At 52.7% G+C, this 14126-nt stretch overlaps 6 protein-coding genes across 6 annotated transcripts; 3 read left to right on the top strand and 3 right to left on the bottom strand.

Moving 5' to 3' along the window:
• Positions 1–229: 229 nt before the first annotated feature.
• On the top strand, positions 230–610 carry CGGC5_v013940 (uncharacterized protein; the record flags this gene model as incomplete). The annotated part of the gene is made up of 1 exon (XM_032026157.1): positions 230–610. One exon carries the CDS (start codon positions 230–232, stop codon positions 608–610), a length of 381 nt encoding a protein of 126 aa, XP_031877333.1.
• Positions 611–1238: 628 nt separating this feature from the next.
• On the top strand, positions 1239–3279 carry dotC-1 (Efflux pump dotC; the record flags this gene model as incomplete). Its single annotated transcript, XM_032026156.2, has 7 exons — positions 1239–1363; positions 1435–1568; positions 1626–1755; positions 1813–2019; positions 2078–2410; positions 2476–2843; positions 2903–3279. 7 exons carry the CDS (start codon positions 1239–1241, stop codon positions 3277–3279), a joined length of 1674 nt encoding a protein of 557 aa, XP_031877373.2.
• Positions 3280–5524: 2245 nt separating this feature from the next.
• On the bottom strand, positions 5525–7110 carry CGGC5_v013938 (putative transporter; the record flags this gene model as incomplete). The annotated part of the gene is made up of 2 exons (XM_032026155.1): positions 5525–6864; positions 6924–7110. The coding sequence occupies 2 exons, from the start codon at positions 7108–7110 to the stop codon at positions 5525–5527; spliced, it is 1527 nt and encodes a 508-aa protein (XP_031877345.1).
• Positions 7111–9335: 2225 nt separating this feature from the next.
• Positions 9336–10511, bottom strand: CGGC5_v013937 (uncharacterized protein; the record flags this gene model as incomplete). Its single annotated transcript, XM_032026154.1, has 1 exon — positions 9336–10511. One exon carries the CDS (start codon positions 10509–10511, stop codon positions 9336–9338), a length of 1176 nt encoding a protein of 391 aa, XP_031877304.1.
• A 1987-nt stretch (positions 10512–12498) lies between these two features.
• Positions 12499–12771, top strand: CGGC5_v013936 (uncharacterized protein; the record flags this gene model as incomplete). Its single annotated transcript, XM_032026153.1, has 2 exons — positions 12499–12509; positions 12576–12771. 2 exons carry the CDS (start codon positions 12499–12501, stop codon positions 12769–12771), a joined length of 207 nt encoding a protein of 68 aa, XP_031877341.1.
• Positions 12772–13086: 315 nt separating this feature from the next.
• NMRAL1-2 (NmrA-like family domain-containing protein 1) lies at positions 13087–14088 on the bottom strand (the record flags this gene model as incomplete). The annotated part of the gene is made up of 2 exons (XM_032026152.1): positions 13087–13746; positions 13807–14088. The coding sequence occupies 2 exons, from the start codon at positions 14086–14088 to the stop codon at positions 13087–13089; spliced, it is 942 nt and encodes a 313-aa protein (XP_031877343.1).
• Positions 14089–14126: the final 38 nt, after the last annotated feature.

Here is a 14126-nt window from a genome sequence, read left to right as displayed (position 1 = left end):
GTAGTGCTGACGTTGACGTCAGCAGCCACATCTCGCGAGGGGCCGTTGAAAAGATGCGTCGGCCCAGCTGTTCGCCAAGAGAATATGGAGTTATCATCCTCCAATCTCATCTTCGATCCTCGAATTAAGTTCATGTCAACCACGGACCGAAAGCTGTCAAAATCTTCGCAGCCCGAAAGCCGTCGCTCAAGCCACAAACCCAACAAACAGGTTCATTCGGACCGACACCATGAGCATCCGAGCGATTGCCAACCTCTCCAACTGGTCCTTCGGGGCCATGTGCATCCTCTCGGCACTTCCCTTCGTTGGAATCCCTTTCCCGAACCAGCGCGCGGCGGATTACTACGCCGGCAAGAACAGGTGGATATCCGAGCTCTCCGGAGGCCGGCTTGACTCCACTCAGGCCGGGTACGCCGGCGCCGTGCTGCGGATCGCGGTGGGTACCGCCGTCTTGGTCCCGGCGACGAGGGAAGCGGCTTTGCTGATCAACGGGGCTATTGTAACGCGAGGAACGATGTTGGCGGTACGGGATGGGAAGCCTCTTTTGCCGCAATGGGGTATGTTGGGTATCGTTGCTTGGTGTCTTGTGTTGGGCCGGGTGGCGAGGTGAGCGTGTCTACGGATTAAAAGTTCGGTGAAGATGGGTAGCCAGTTCCTGTCACATCTCACGTGTTCAAATGCATCCTCAATAATGTTTATGGTTATGTCAATGGCGGGATATGCCTAGCCCTACCGCTCTGTAAGTTTTAGTATTCGGTAAATGGGGCTTCTTTCGTGGTTTTACCAAATAGTAAAGGGTGCAAATGACGCCTGACTTCAATACTTGCCGGAAGGATTCCCAATCTGCGGGGGCCAGCCGCCCGTATGGTCTGATCCGGGCACGAGATCCTTTCGCTTGGTATAAGACCACTGTCAGCCGCGCATTATCCCGATTGACGAAGCCTTACGTGTGGAGTGCGGCGGCGACTTATTTCATCGGGCGTCTTCGGAGCCGGGATAGATTTCGCCCACCGGAATAGGTTCTTACGCAGATGCACCCATTCGGTGAGTTTGGTGGGAAACCCGCCGCGCCGGCTTACCGGCAATCTGACATGCATCCAATGGCAGCCAAAGTCCTTTGCGGGACACGGGAGCCTATTTAGATCTTCAGCCCGGGTTAATCAATGCCTTGCAGTATATATTTGTCGGGTCATTCATTGGAATACTGGAGTGACTGACATCTCATCTTCAAATTCACGATGGGTACCAAAAATGGTGAGTCGCAGCCGTCGGCTGCGGGCAAGAACACTACGACGATCGGGCATAAGCTCCAAGACCCCGCCCGCGCGATCTACGGCTGGAGACTTCATATCTGCATGCTAGGGTAAGTCTGCTTGGCATGAGTCTATCTCGCTCAACCTTACCTCAACATGGGGAATGACATGGGTTCTGCAGCCTGGCACTAGCCCTGTTTCTGTCCGCATTAGAGACCACCATCATCGCCACGGCTCTTACCACGATCGGTACTCACTTCAATGACTACAACAAAGTTGGCTGGGTGGTAACAGCTTTTCTGGTTACCAACAGCGGTAAGTGCATGCCTGATCAACACTCTGTCGAATAGACCAGCCAAACAGCCAACCTAGGCTTCATTCTCACCTACTCCAAGTTGACCGATATCTTTGGCCAACGAAATATCCTTCTATTCGCTTTGGCATGGTTTGCCCTCTTCTCGGGACTTTGCGCCGCTGCTCAATCCATGACCTTGACGCATTTGTAAGCCTCCAACTAATTTCCATGTTATGCGCTCTCATGTTCACCAACGTTTCACAGAATTGTCTTTCGCGCTCTTCAGGGAATCGGCGGTTCCGGCATATTCTCCGTCGTTTTCGTCTCCGTAATCGACATCTGCCCTGCTCGATGGTTGGGGCCGTATTCAGCAGCAGTGAGCTCCGTGTTCGCCCTCGCAAGCATCCTAGGCCCGATTCTTGGAGGAGTGATCAGCGACACTGGGGACTGGAAATGGATCTTTCTCCTCAAGTGAGTTATGGCACCCAGTCTGCAGCGACTTTGAGGCTCTTACTGACGCTCGCTTAAGTGTGCCCGCGGCAGGAATTGCTGGCGCCGTCCTGGTCTGGTCGTTCCCCAAAGATAACATGGACTTTGGTAAGTCTGTCTTCAAACGCATAGACTTCATCGGGTCGCTGCTGTCCATCGGATCGGCTGTCTTGTTGCTGTACGGACTTCAGACCGGAGGCGCAGAGCACCCGTGGAGCGACTCTAGGATCGTTGGAACTATTGTGGCAGGCGGTGTTGCCGTCGTGCTTTTCTTCCTTTACGAATGGTTCATTCAGCGTAACTCGGCCGCCGTCATCGAGCCGGTCATGCCTTTCCGTCTCTTCAAGATTCCGAGAGTTACTTTTCTATTGCTGTAAGAATTTCTTTAGAGTCACGTCATCACCCTTTGCACGAGAATAGTTACTGACAAAGACGCAGTACTGCCTTCTTCCAAGGCGCCGTATTCTACGCGGTCGTTATCGTTCTCCCACAACTGAACCAGCTTGTCCATCTAAACTCCGCCACAATGGCAGGCATTCGATTACTACCACTTCTGCTGGTATCATCCTTCTGCTCCATGCTTTCGGGGATAGCGCTGTCCAGGACGACTCGCTACGGCTGGTACACCATCACCATTAGCACTATTCTCGTCGTCCTGGGCGTGGGCCTCCTTGTCGAGATCCCGTTCAGCGAGAAGGTCTTAGATAGATACTACGGCTATGAAGTTATCATCGGCGTCGGCATGGGGACTGCAGTCCCTATTCTCATGGTCATGGGAAGAGTAGAGGTTGAAGATCGAGATAATGGTAAGTCGATTCCTTTAGCACCGTCGACACTTGAGCTCGAAACTGACACATCTTTGCAGCTGCCATGATGGGTGCCTTCAATACCATTCGTACGATGGGAGGTTGCATCGCCATATCAGTCTGCTCCGCAATCCTGCACAGCGAGATGCCAAAGCGTCTGGATACGTTGCCGGAGGATGTAATGAGGCCACTCCTAGCTTCGCCCACCACGGTGTTGCCCCAGTTGGAGAAACCTGTCGCGTTGATGGTGCGCAAGACTTATAACGATGTGTATCGCTTGCAGTTCATCGCGGTGACCGTCTTTGCGGCTGCTATGTTAGTCTTCTCTGTACCGCCCCTCTTCCTTTCGGCAAGATCAACGGCTTCGGAGAAGAACGAGGAAGAAAGCAGGGAGCGAGGAACAGAGACTCTCGAAGAGAAGCAAAATGCCGTCTAGAGACACTCTGGAAGAGCCCCTGAGACGTTGCCCAAGATCGAACCATTGGTTTTATCTTTGTATACTAAAGTGGAATACCCCCATCATTAGAAACTGCCGTTCACTAGACACGCTCAAGCTTTGCAGTCGGCCAACTCAAATCTCTCATCCCATTATTCTATGCTACTACAACGGTCCCAGTTCTTCCTTCTACATTTATCGCTCGAGAACGACAGCTCCGGGGAAGACGAATTTCCTATTCCGGTAATGCTCCGGAGTAGTGGGACTCAAGCCCGTCTCGAACATTTAGCGGCGCAACTTCATCCCACCGGAACCATCCCGGTGGAAGAGCCAAGATAAACCGAGGGGATATTTTTGGAACTAGGGCACCTAGCTAAGCACGACATCTGTGATGTTTTGTGCGAATGGTTGATGGGACAAAAGTCCCGTGGAGGGGGAACTGGGGCAAGACCGAGGACCAGGATGCCGGGTCTGCTGGCATGGCAAGTGAATCATGACCGAAACCGCATACAAGGCTTGGTAGACTCCAAATGTGACATGTGGACGGAATGTGACAATGCTAGATGACCGGCATATCATGAGTCGATCATGTCTATTCCTTGTCGGGCCTTTGACTGCAGGCCACCGTGGGCGGCAACTACTGCGGCCCGAACCTACTTCCAGGCATATGCAACTTGATTTCCGATCTCAGATGAGGGGTAACGTCAATATTACCGAGCACTCAAATCTGACCCCCACGATAATGGAGTCCAAGCCTGTCGCTTACTGGGTTTGAAGTCATGTAAGAACCAGCAACGTGGTTAACGTAGCCACCGAACTTGTACGCAGGCTGCAATGCAGGACGGGATCTACGACCAGATTCTCAATGGCACATGAACATGTGTTAAGCTGGGATGAGTATGCAACGTCGATCGACAAACACTCAAAAAGCGACGTCGACATGTGATGCCCTCGACCTACGTTCACCAACCTCCGTCACGAATGAGAGTCGTACTTTGGGGACGAGAACGTATGTTCAGCTCATCGAAAGTGGTCCTGAAAGGCTTCCTTAGAAGTCCAGCATGGAAATAAGTTGGGAAAGCCTTTACCCGTGAGGATATCGCCTCCTGGTAGAGCTCGGAAAAGTTGCCAGCGAGCGGCTCTCGAGCGGACCGTATTCCCGAATGATGGCTGTCATTCTACACGCTGATTGGCTCATTTGAGGGACACATGGGTTCAACATCGCTTTCAGAAGTGCCGGCTCTCAAGCAATATCACACTGCCTATTTCGCATCCAAATCAAAGTTACACCTTCATCCGGGGTCGTAAGGCTGACTCTCATCTGATCTTCATCCCAGCTTATCTGACGAGCCTCAATCAATCCCCAAAGCCTCATTTGCGCCACGGTTGTCGGTCTTAGGACTCTATCACCTAGGCGGTCGGCTCGCGTCGTCGCGTCAGGTTTCCCGACCAGCTTCCGAGCAGCGTCCCAAAGCTGCACACCGCAGAAGCAAGGTTGTCGCGGCTGTCCAAGGATCTAACCCGAGCCGTTGCACTCCAAGTGGAGAGCCCCAGCGGAAAATTGGAGGAACAGGAGGAGAAGTGGGTTCGCAGTTCATCCCTGGTCAGCTTCGGTCAGAGTCCGCGTCGTCGTGGGCGCTAAAATCCGGGAGGAGAAAAGGTGGAGGGCGCTGTTTACTCCAGAACAGCGGCGTCTCCCCCAGAGATTTGGTTGTGGAATTGCGGGATATGAAAACGCGGGGATCTTGTGTGCCGAGGAGCTCGCATTCCGCCTCTTTTTCGTGCTTTGATTCCCGGGAAAATGTTGAATTTGGGATGATGCCTTGGATATCAGCCAACTGGGCACATTTGCATGACTTGCATCTTTTGTTACCATCCACACGAAATCTCCACAGCGGTTTGATTTTGTTTTTTTACGTTGGGGAAATTTCTCCAATTCCGAGCCCCTCGCAGACGGTTCTCCAAATGTCAAGAATTGCAGGCAGGGGTGCGAATGGACATCCATCCTGGGCAGATGACCACCATGCAGGGTTTTCACCAGGCTGCCCATCCTGAAGACTATTGCATGCAAGAATTTTATCATTACGTATTTCATTCAATTGTCTGTGATGCTTGCCAAGTCCTGCAATAGTCCAGGCTCATTCAAAGTAGCAAACAGATTCTACATGTACAAAGCGCTCTTTATCATGGGTATCAAATAACCATTATTTTAATCCTTCATTCCAAGTCTCGTGACAGCATTCGCTTAGACGAGGTACCTGAAGCCCTTGCCCATCTTGCGCGCCGCCTCAATCTCCTCGGTGTTGGTGATCTCAGCGGTCTGGTGCGCAACGTCACCGTGGACCTCCCACGCGCGCTCGCCGTCCTCAAGCTGCTTGTTGAGGTTGTCAAGGATGCGCTTGAAGATGTAACAGCCGATAATGGTGACACCGAACATGGCGGTGACGATGCCGTAGCTCTTACGGAAGCCGTTCTCCTTGAGGTCCCAGACGTAGGAGCCGGCGACGTTGCCGAGCTGGGAGAAGGCGTTGATCATGGCGATGGCGACGGCACGCTTAGCCGGGGGACGGGGGAAGGAAGAAGAGATCCAGGAGTAGAAGACGATGAATCCAGCGTAAGAGCTAGCCTGGAGGAAGAGGGCGATGTAGCGAGCGGCAACGTTCAGAGTCGACATCGAAATAATGAAACCAACGAGGCCGACGCAGATGGGACCGACAATGTGCCAGAATCTCTCCTGGGTGCGATCGGCGTGCCAGGCGTTGATGAGAGAGATGATGCAGGAGAAGGCCCAGGGAGGAGAGCTCATCAGCAGAGTCGGGACGTAGCCGAAGCCGAGGGTGCCGGTGAGAGTAGGGAAGAAGGCGTTGAAAGAAAGACCGACAACGTAGGCAGTGAAAGTCAGCATCATGACGTAGATCTTGACGTCCTTGACAGCCATGTAGAGACCGTCCAGAGGTCCCATGTCGGCGGAATCGGCATCGGCCTCACCAACATCCTCAGTCATGCGGAGCTGGGCGACGTAGAGCTCCTCCTCGGTGAAGCCCTTGGAGTTGGTGGGGAGATCGGGGAGGATGAAAGCGGCGGAGATGGCGACGGCCATGGTGACGGCGCCCTCGATCCAGAACAGCCAGCGCCAGGCGGCGTGTCCGAGAACGCCCTGCATGTTGGACAGGACACCGGCACCGACCAGGGCGGAGAAGGCGTTGGAGATGAGGTTACCGCAGAAGAGGATGGCGTTGCGGGTGGTCAGCTCGCGGCGGGTGTACCACTTGGAGAGAATGAGCAGGGCACCGGGCAGGAAGGCGGCCTCGATGAAGCCCAAGCAGAAACGGGTGGCGACCATGCCGCCGAAGTTATTGGTGACACCAGACAGAGTCGAGATGAGACCCCAGACCAGCATGGCGGCGGAGATGTACAACGAGGGGCGGGAGATCTTGTTGATGATCATGTTCGAGGGGACCTGCATGAGAATGTAGCCGACGTAGAGAATACTCAAGCAGGTGGCGTATTGTGTGTTGTCGAGCTTGAGGTCATCTTGCAGACCGCGAAGACGGGCGGCAGCGATGTTGTTTCTGTCGAGGTAGTCTGTGGTTCATCATGTAAGTTTGTGTAAAAGAGCCATTGGACAGCTGGTGAGAACCTACTCAGGATGTAGATGAGCACGAAGAGAGAGCAGCGCGTGTCGAGCTTGCGCTTCATGCTCTTCTCAACGGCAGCGCGACGCGCCGGGTCCATGGTGCGAGGCGCATTGGGGTCCTGCGGCTGCTGGTTCTCGACGTTGTCGGCGTGGACGCCCTTGGCGGTTTCCGCCTGGTCAATCTTGTCGTCCATCTTTGCTGGTGTTGTCGGATCTCAGACTTGACTCTTCACACAACGGGTTGTCGTAAGGGAGGGCCGGGCCAGGAGTGAGACTGGTGAGAGTGGTCGGGGAGAAGGGACGTCTGGATTGAGTCGACTTATATCCCGGATGAGGCGTCTCGGAGACGGGAAGCTAAAGCTTATAAAGGGGTGGCAGGCTTCGGTCAAGATCCGCGGGGGAACAAATAGCCACCCCTCAACAACATTTTTAATGTGGGGTGAACACCAGCTGCACCCATCCCGTCCCATCTCATCGTCCAAGTGCGCTGCGCGCGTGGGAAGTAAGAGTTTGACGCCTGTCCGGGATCTGTACGAGTGCCCCTGGGCTGGTCAGGCCTATCGACAGCTCCGGCGATGCAGCTGTAATGGGGCTTCTTCGGCCGCATCAGGATGACGTGGGGATAAACCCATCCACGGGGTGAAAGCGCGGGTTGGATGGGGGAGATGTTGGAGTGCGTGAGAGAGACCACAGAGACCACTCGCCGCTTCGCGTTCGCGTGCGCGGGGAACGTCACCCTGCATCCCGGGGCAAGACGAGCAAAGGCCCAAGGGTGATGAGCAGCTCCATTTGCTCCATTCGCTCCAGTCCCCGAAAGCCGGGTCCTGGTGGTCACATGGAGTCCTGGAGGGCCCCGAAGGTGGGAATCCCAAGTACCTTTCGTGTTCGAAATCCCCAGTTTCCAAGGCGTTTCCCCGAGGGGATCCCGCAATCCCTCTTGTTTGAAAAATGCTCGCACGATTGGGGTATCTCTTTAGACGCAGAATAGGACCGATGTCTTCACCGGCGCGCCCCGCTGCCTTGGCGTTGATTCGCCTCAGGTGCCGCGCGAGATCCGTTATTCCGTATCTAAGCTGCGGCGTTGCTGCACGAGCCTGGCCCGCGTTGGAAATGAAAGCTGCCCATCCAAGCATTTTCAGCGTCCTTTCTCCGCAGGAATGTGGGACTGGTATGGGGAGGCAACGTGGGGAAAATCGTCCAATGAAGTTCTCACCGACTAGGCGAGCTTGTCCCGTTACGGACACATATCCCGGCGTGGGTTCCCTGTTCCGGGAATAAGACCGACGAAAGACGCTCTTTAAGGCGCGGAGTCTTGCGGAGTTTATCGACCGTGACGTGATTTGGTCGTTTCGAAATTTCCTACCCTTCCCGAGCCGACTATCAACTCTCAACGTCTACTGTCTCGTTCTCGCAAACACCAGCTCACGTGGCCGCTTACTCGACGGCGATTATGACGTGTTTGGGAGTTTTCGCTGACAGCATTAAACATGGCTTGACCAACGGTCTGTAAAACAGTTACCAAGAGACGCGTCTCGGCTGTTTGGGGGTCACAGCAGGCCGTTGGATCGTTCTACATGAAGTTCATGCACGTCAAAAATTGTCGCCCAGATTCTTGGAACGAAGAAAACTGGATGCTGGGTTCTAGCAATTTCCGATTCTTCGACACCGCAACATGCCTATAGCTTGGCAGGCTTGGCTGGACCTAGACTCGTCATGGCCCCGTGGGGTTATCCTCTGTATTATAAATCCTCATCGAACTAACATGGAGCTTAGACTGGGTTTGCTTGTCAGAATATGCCCGGGCGTTCCTGATGCCCCTCGATATGGTTCCAGTCTGTAGCCTTGTTGGTGGCTCGAAAGCCGACTTGCTCGGGCCAAGATCCTAAAGCCGTACCTGTATCGGATATGATCTTGAACGTATTTGCGTCACTACTCTCTGCACTTGTTAGTATTCGCTCTTAACATCTCGAACTCCTGGCAAGAAGAATGAGGACGTCATAGCAAGCATCTTCGAATGGTTGATCCGGAAAATCATGCCCATGAGTTCTACAGCAGATTATCTTGAAATGAAGCCATCGTCCGAGCGCAAATGTACATAGAAGTAATGAGCGTAAACAAGTACTTGCCCCAAGTAAGTACGACTGCCTCAGAGCAAGGGACTGCAGGTCAGTTGCGGAACCAGTTAGGCGTTTTCTCTTTCATGCGGGGGAAGACATCGGGTAAGCGGATGCTTTAATAGACCGAAACGCGGAGAGAAAACTTCTCATTCTACCTGCGTGGAGCGTGTACCTCCGGTTCTAGCGTGATCCTAACAATTCTCATCGTCAAGTAAACTGTAGTTTATCGTTGAAGCTGGGTACTACACCTCGCAATCTCACACGTAGCTCCAGCACCAACAACTTCACCAGCCCGAGGCCCCTCAGGGCGCGCTATTCACGACCTCCGCAAGTTTCACTGTCCAAAGCTTATCCATACCCAAGATGACCAGAGTGTACCCGGCCAACTCAAACTGCACAATTGCCGTAGAGACTGGGTCCCTCGTAAAGTAGTACGCGTTGAACACGCCAATGACTTTGCCCTCTGCAGACCGTACCACAACTCCTTCACCTTCGCCGGTCCAGACCCTTCCTTTGTCGTCGATCCGAATCCCATCAGGAGCTTGCATTCTCGCAACACCGAAAATGCGCTTGTTAACAGGCCACATGTTCTCGTCAAAATCGTAACTGTAGATGGCAGGCGCGCCCACCTTGGCAGGCAGCCCCCAAATACGGCTCCTCTCCTCGCCGCCAAAGTCGGTGATCCAAAGCTTCTTCTGGTCTTTGGAAACCCGCACGCCGTTGGCAATCGGGTAGTCGGTCCTGCTGATGGCCGGGAGCAGCGTCTTAGCCTGGGGGTCGAAGCGCCACAGGCCTTGAGGGACTGTGTCGTTGCTGACGACGCTGTCGGCGGAAGGAAGAATGGTGATATACATGTACGACTTGTTTGTACCAGGCTGCATGGCCCATGCCACATCGTCAACGGCGTTGAACTTGAGGCCGAAGTATGAGTTCAAGATCCACTCAACTTCGCCCGTCTCGACGTCTACGGCGAAGACACCGCCAGGCCAGCTGCGGGTGTCATCACGAAGGCTGGTGAAGTACACGCGGCCTTGATGGTAGTAACCGCCGTTAGGGTTCTCAAGGGGCTCCGACGTGGTCAGATTGCGGATAGTGCCGTCAGTCAGATTCAGGATCTCGACACGAGTCGGGCCATCGTTGATCCACGTCGTATACCAAACCTCGTTGCGCTCGCTCAACCAAACTCCAGCCTCGCCAGCAAAGTTCTCCTCGCGCTGGTCAATGAGCGTCGGCTCCGGGTTTGGTCCAAGGAGGGTAAGGAATTCGTCGTCGTAGGAGATGAATGGTGCCTTCTTGGCAGCGGCAAAAATAGTGTTGGTGTCGTCCGAAGTCGAGTTTCCATCTACAAAGGCACCAAAGATACTTCCTTCAAAAGTACCGGGGAGGAGATACGTCAGTTCGTAAGGAATGGATACAACGTCTGCACAGAAGATGGGCAAGATGCCGAGTAAAAGAAAATAGAAAGAATGACGTGCCATCTTGGTTGGCTTATAAGATTTTAAGACTGAGCATGAAGTGTTTTGGAGAGACGTGAGTTAGTCGGAAAGGCAGCAAGCAACGACGTCTTTATACATCCAGTGCTGTTGAGCATTTCCATAACATCAGCTGGAATCTTCGTTTTGTTTCACGGGTAGCCATGATAAAGTGGCAACCACCCCTAGCCTCAACGGCCATATCCGAAATATTGACTGCTGAATATGATATCCAAGATATTGTGTAATGGTGAGTGACATTGAATCGAGTCGTGAACTGCTCGAACAGTTCAACCCTGGCTCCAGAGCCTCCACCGGAATCGCCTGAAGAGGCTAGCGTTCCGGTTTGCATATCCACGATCCAACTTTAATTTGAGAATAATGCTATTCAAAGGAGAATTTATGACGACCATTTCGAAATGAAGTCCAGAACACATAAAGAAAGCCCATTTTTAGAAAATTCTCATATCTCGTCTTGTTATCGAAGGACGGACTGCGCTGCTTACAGGCCGGCAGCTTCCGGTGTTCAAGACCCGCTCCTAGTTCATCATCGGCGTGATATTAACGTCGCGTAACCTGGTGGACAGAGCTTCAAAAGGCAGCCAAGAGTGCACTGAACAGAGTATTGTCCCAATCGCTTCGAGAATTCATCTTGCTATTCTACCAACCCAAAGGTTCTGCAGAGCGCTGTGCCCTGCACTACCTGGCGTGATGTGCGCCACCGAGGCTAGGTCTGAGTCCCAGTTGCCCCCGCCTAGGCGATTAAGATGCCAATCGTGTCGTGAGTTTTCTTTCTTTCGCCTAAAGTCTTGGCTAATCGAATATCGGAAGAAAGGGAAGTTGTTTGACGCAGGTACCACCGGACTTCAGTGGCTGATCATGTAGGAAGAAGTCAATATCATATGAAACCTGGCACGGGTGGCAGTGGCGTGTCTCACAGAAGTGCTAGGGAGTGATGGCAATGAAAATGGATCTACAGAATCACGTTTTGGTCGAACATGCGTTATTTTCCATGATCAGAGACGGCACCGAAAGCGTAGGCATGTAAGTCGGCCAGTTCTAGACATCAGCCCCAGACAGATACGGCGCCACTGAAAGGTAGGGTCACTACACACAGGTCACGTTGAATTTCATGCTTTGAAATGATTTTCTGCGGTATCCGACCTTGATGCTCACGCAACCAAAGATTCAGACAAATGCAATGTCTGATGTGCATCAAGCCCAGAGCCTTCTTCGATAGCATCATCGTTGCATGTCGATTTGGAAGTGATCGGCTGGACCATAAGTCTTGGCCTGTTGCGAGACCTTCATGGGGCGGAAAGTCGCTCGTCTGATGTTGCCCGAATACATCGCCTTCCAGCAGCAGCAGCAGCGATCGCCCCAAATCTCTGACACCCGTGCCTGATGAGGCAGTAGTAACGTGCGTTTGAAAGTGAGCAAACGTAGGCCTGGTATCGATCTGCGTAGTGATGCAAGAAGGGTCCAAGTCAGTCCAGGGTTTGTCGATCCGGGTGATTGTGGGCGTTACCATTGGACTGCGCCGCACAGGGTAAAGTGAATATTAATGAGCCCACCACCTACGCGAAGTAAAGACTGCGTCCACAGCGTCATCAGAGGTGGCGTATGACGCCTGCAGCCGCTCATTGGGCCTCGCTTAGTTGCCTTTGGAGGCGGTGCTGAGTATGGGAGTCGTCGGTGATGGCGATGTTGGGATCTTCGGTCAGCTGGCTTTCGGAACCAAATGAATGAAGTTTGAAGTTGGAAAATGATTCTCGTGATAGTCTAATTGTGGCTGTAAATGAAGTGGGCGCGTTTTACAACCAGTATCATTAGCTTCTGGGCGGATGAAGAAGTTATTTAAATCCTCCTGAATTCCTGTTAACTCAAGTCATGCATATTTCCTGATCCCACAACAACACAACAACCAAGACCAAGAAGAACACAAACCATATCATTTTCAAGAGAGACCAGAATTTTCCAAAGATCAGTCATAATGGCCTTCAAGTATGTCAACTATATCAAGATCCTCAACACCTCACACTATGCAAGACACTAACGAGAATCTCCCAGCTCGAACCGTCGCTTTTCTTTCTCCATCTCGCCCGCATCCAAGGCCTCGAAGCGCGTGATGGCCGAGCGCAATGATAACCGGCGTTCTTTCGACTCCCAAGCCAGCTCTTCTACCCTTGGGGCGATGCCAGTCGTCGAGGTCGAGAGCTACCTGACCGCTCCGGCTGCCCGGTGGTCTACGGCGAATCGCATCTAAAAGATGGTCTCAGTCGAACACGGTGTGGAGGATGTACGATAGATGGGACTACGACGTGGAAAAATGTCCTTGAACTGCAGAAGTTCGTCCCGATATAGCAAGTCTTTTGCGGATACCCACATCAACACAGATAGTTGATCGTTTCAAGGATCAGATGCATGAATACGTTGCGTCGAAGGAATACAGACAAATCAATTCTACAAATGCAAGCGTTCTAAGTGAAGCAGCCACTGTCCAAACACAGCCAAATCCCATCACTATCCCTATTACAGTTCCGTTTTGTTGCGAATCAAGAATCCAGCGCCTTCAGATGCTCTACTTTTGTGTGAACTTGCTCTCTCTCTCCAACCACTCCTCGAAGTTTAGTAGTCCACTGTGCTGTCTCTTCACTGAGGCGATGTTGACGCGAAACCCGTCAGTATAGAACCATCTGTACATGGCTCCGAAGTCCGCGATCATCCAGTGAAGGAACCTCACAAGGAATTGGAACGTTTCAGGGATCTCCGTGCCGATTTTTCTCTTGAATACGGCATTCGCCTCGTCGAGAGTAAGCTCATCGCCTGCAATGGGAACCTCCTTGCTGGCAAAGTCTTGGGGGCGAAGAAATGATTGTGCCGCAAAGTAACCGACATCCTTGACCGCAACGAGTTGAAGCGGCTTTTCCTTCACCGCAACCCTCCATGAAGTTGCCATGATTTTGGTCTCCATGCCCGGTGTCATGTTGTCCATGAAGGCGACGGGTCTAAGAATAGTCCAGGTCATCTGATTCTTCGCCTTTTCGACGAGGTAGTGTTCGATGTTGTATTTACTCTTGAAGTGCTGGACCTGGGGAAAGACGTTGTCGTAAGATGAATCACCTCCGCGGTCTATTGACGAGTAGACAAAGTGCTTGACATTGTTGGCGAGAGCTTCGTCAATCAGAGCCTTTCCTTGCCTCTCTTCGGACTCTGCTGAGGCACCTTGACCTATGGCCGTCTGTGGGAACACTAGTTAGCATCTGTTCTGCTCGGCATGAAGTCTCCAGACTGTACTCACTTGCACGCTGTACACGCCCCAGATTTCTGCCGTTGAGCCGCCCAATGCTGACTTTGCTGAGGCGAAGATGGCTGGAACGTCGTTGAGATCACCCTTGAAGACTTTAACTCCCTGCGCTTCGAGAGCTTTTGCTGATGCTGCGGCGGGGTTGCGTGTGACAGCAAGGATGGTGTGCGTATCTCCAGCACCAGCCTCCAGGAGAGCTGAGATGACAGCGCCACCTTGTTTACCGGTTGCGCCGGTGACAAGTATGGACTTTTGGTTGATAGATTGGCTCGACATGTCGAGAACTTAGGAGTCAGAAGTTGTTATACTGATTT

The sequence above is a fragment of the Colletotrichum fructicola genome, assembly GCF_000319635.2.
Source record: "Colletotrichum fructicola Nara gc5 chromosome Unknown KSG_Nara_v1_contig08, whole genome shotgun sequence".
NCBI lineage: Eukaryota > Fungi > Ascomycota > Sordariomycetes > Glomerellales > Glomerellaceae > Colletotrichum > Colletotrichum fructicola.
Note: the sequence above shows the minus strand (reverse complement) of the source record. Positions and strands in the feature narration are given on the sequence as shown.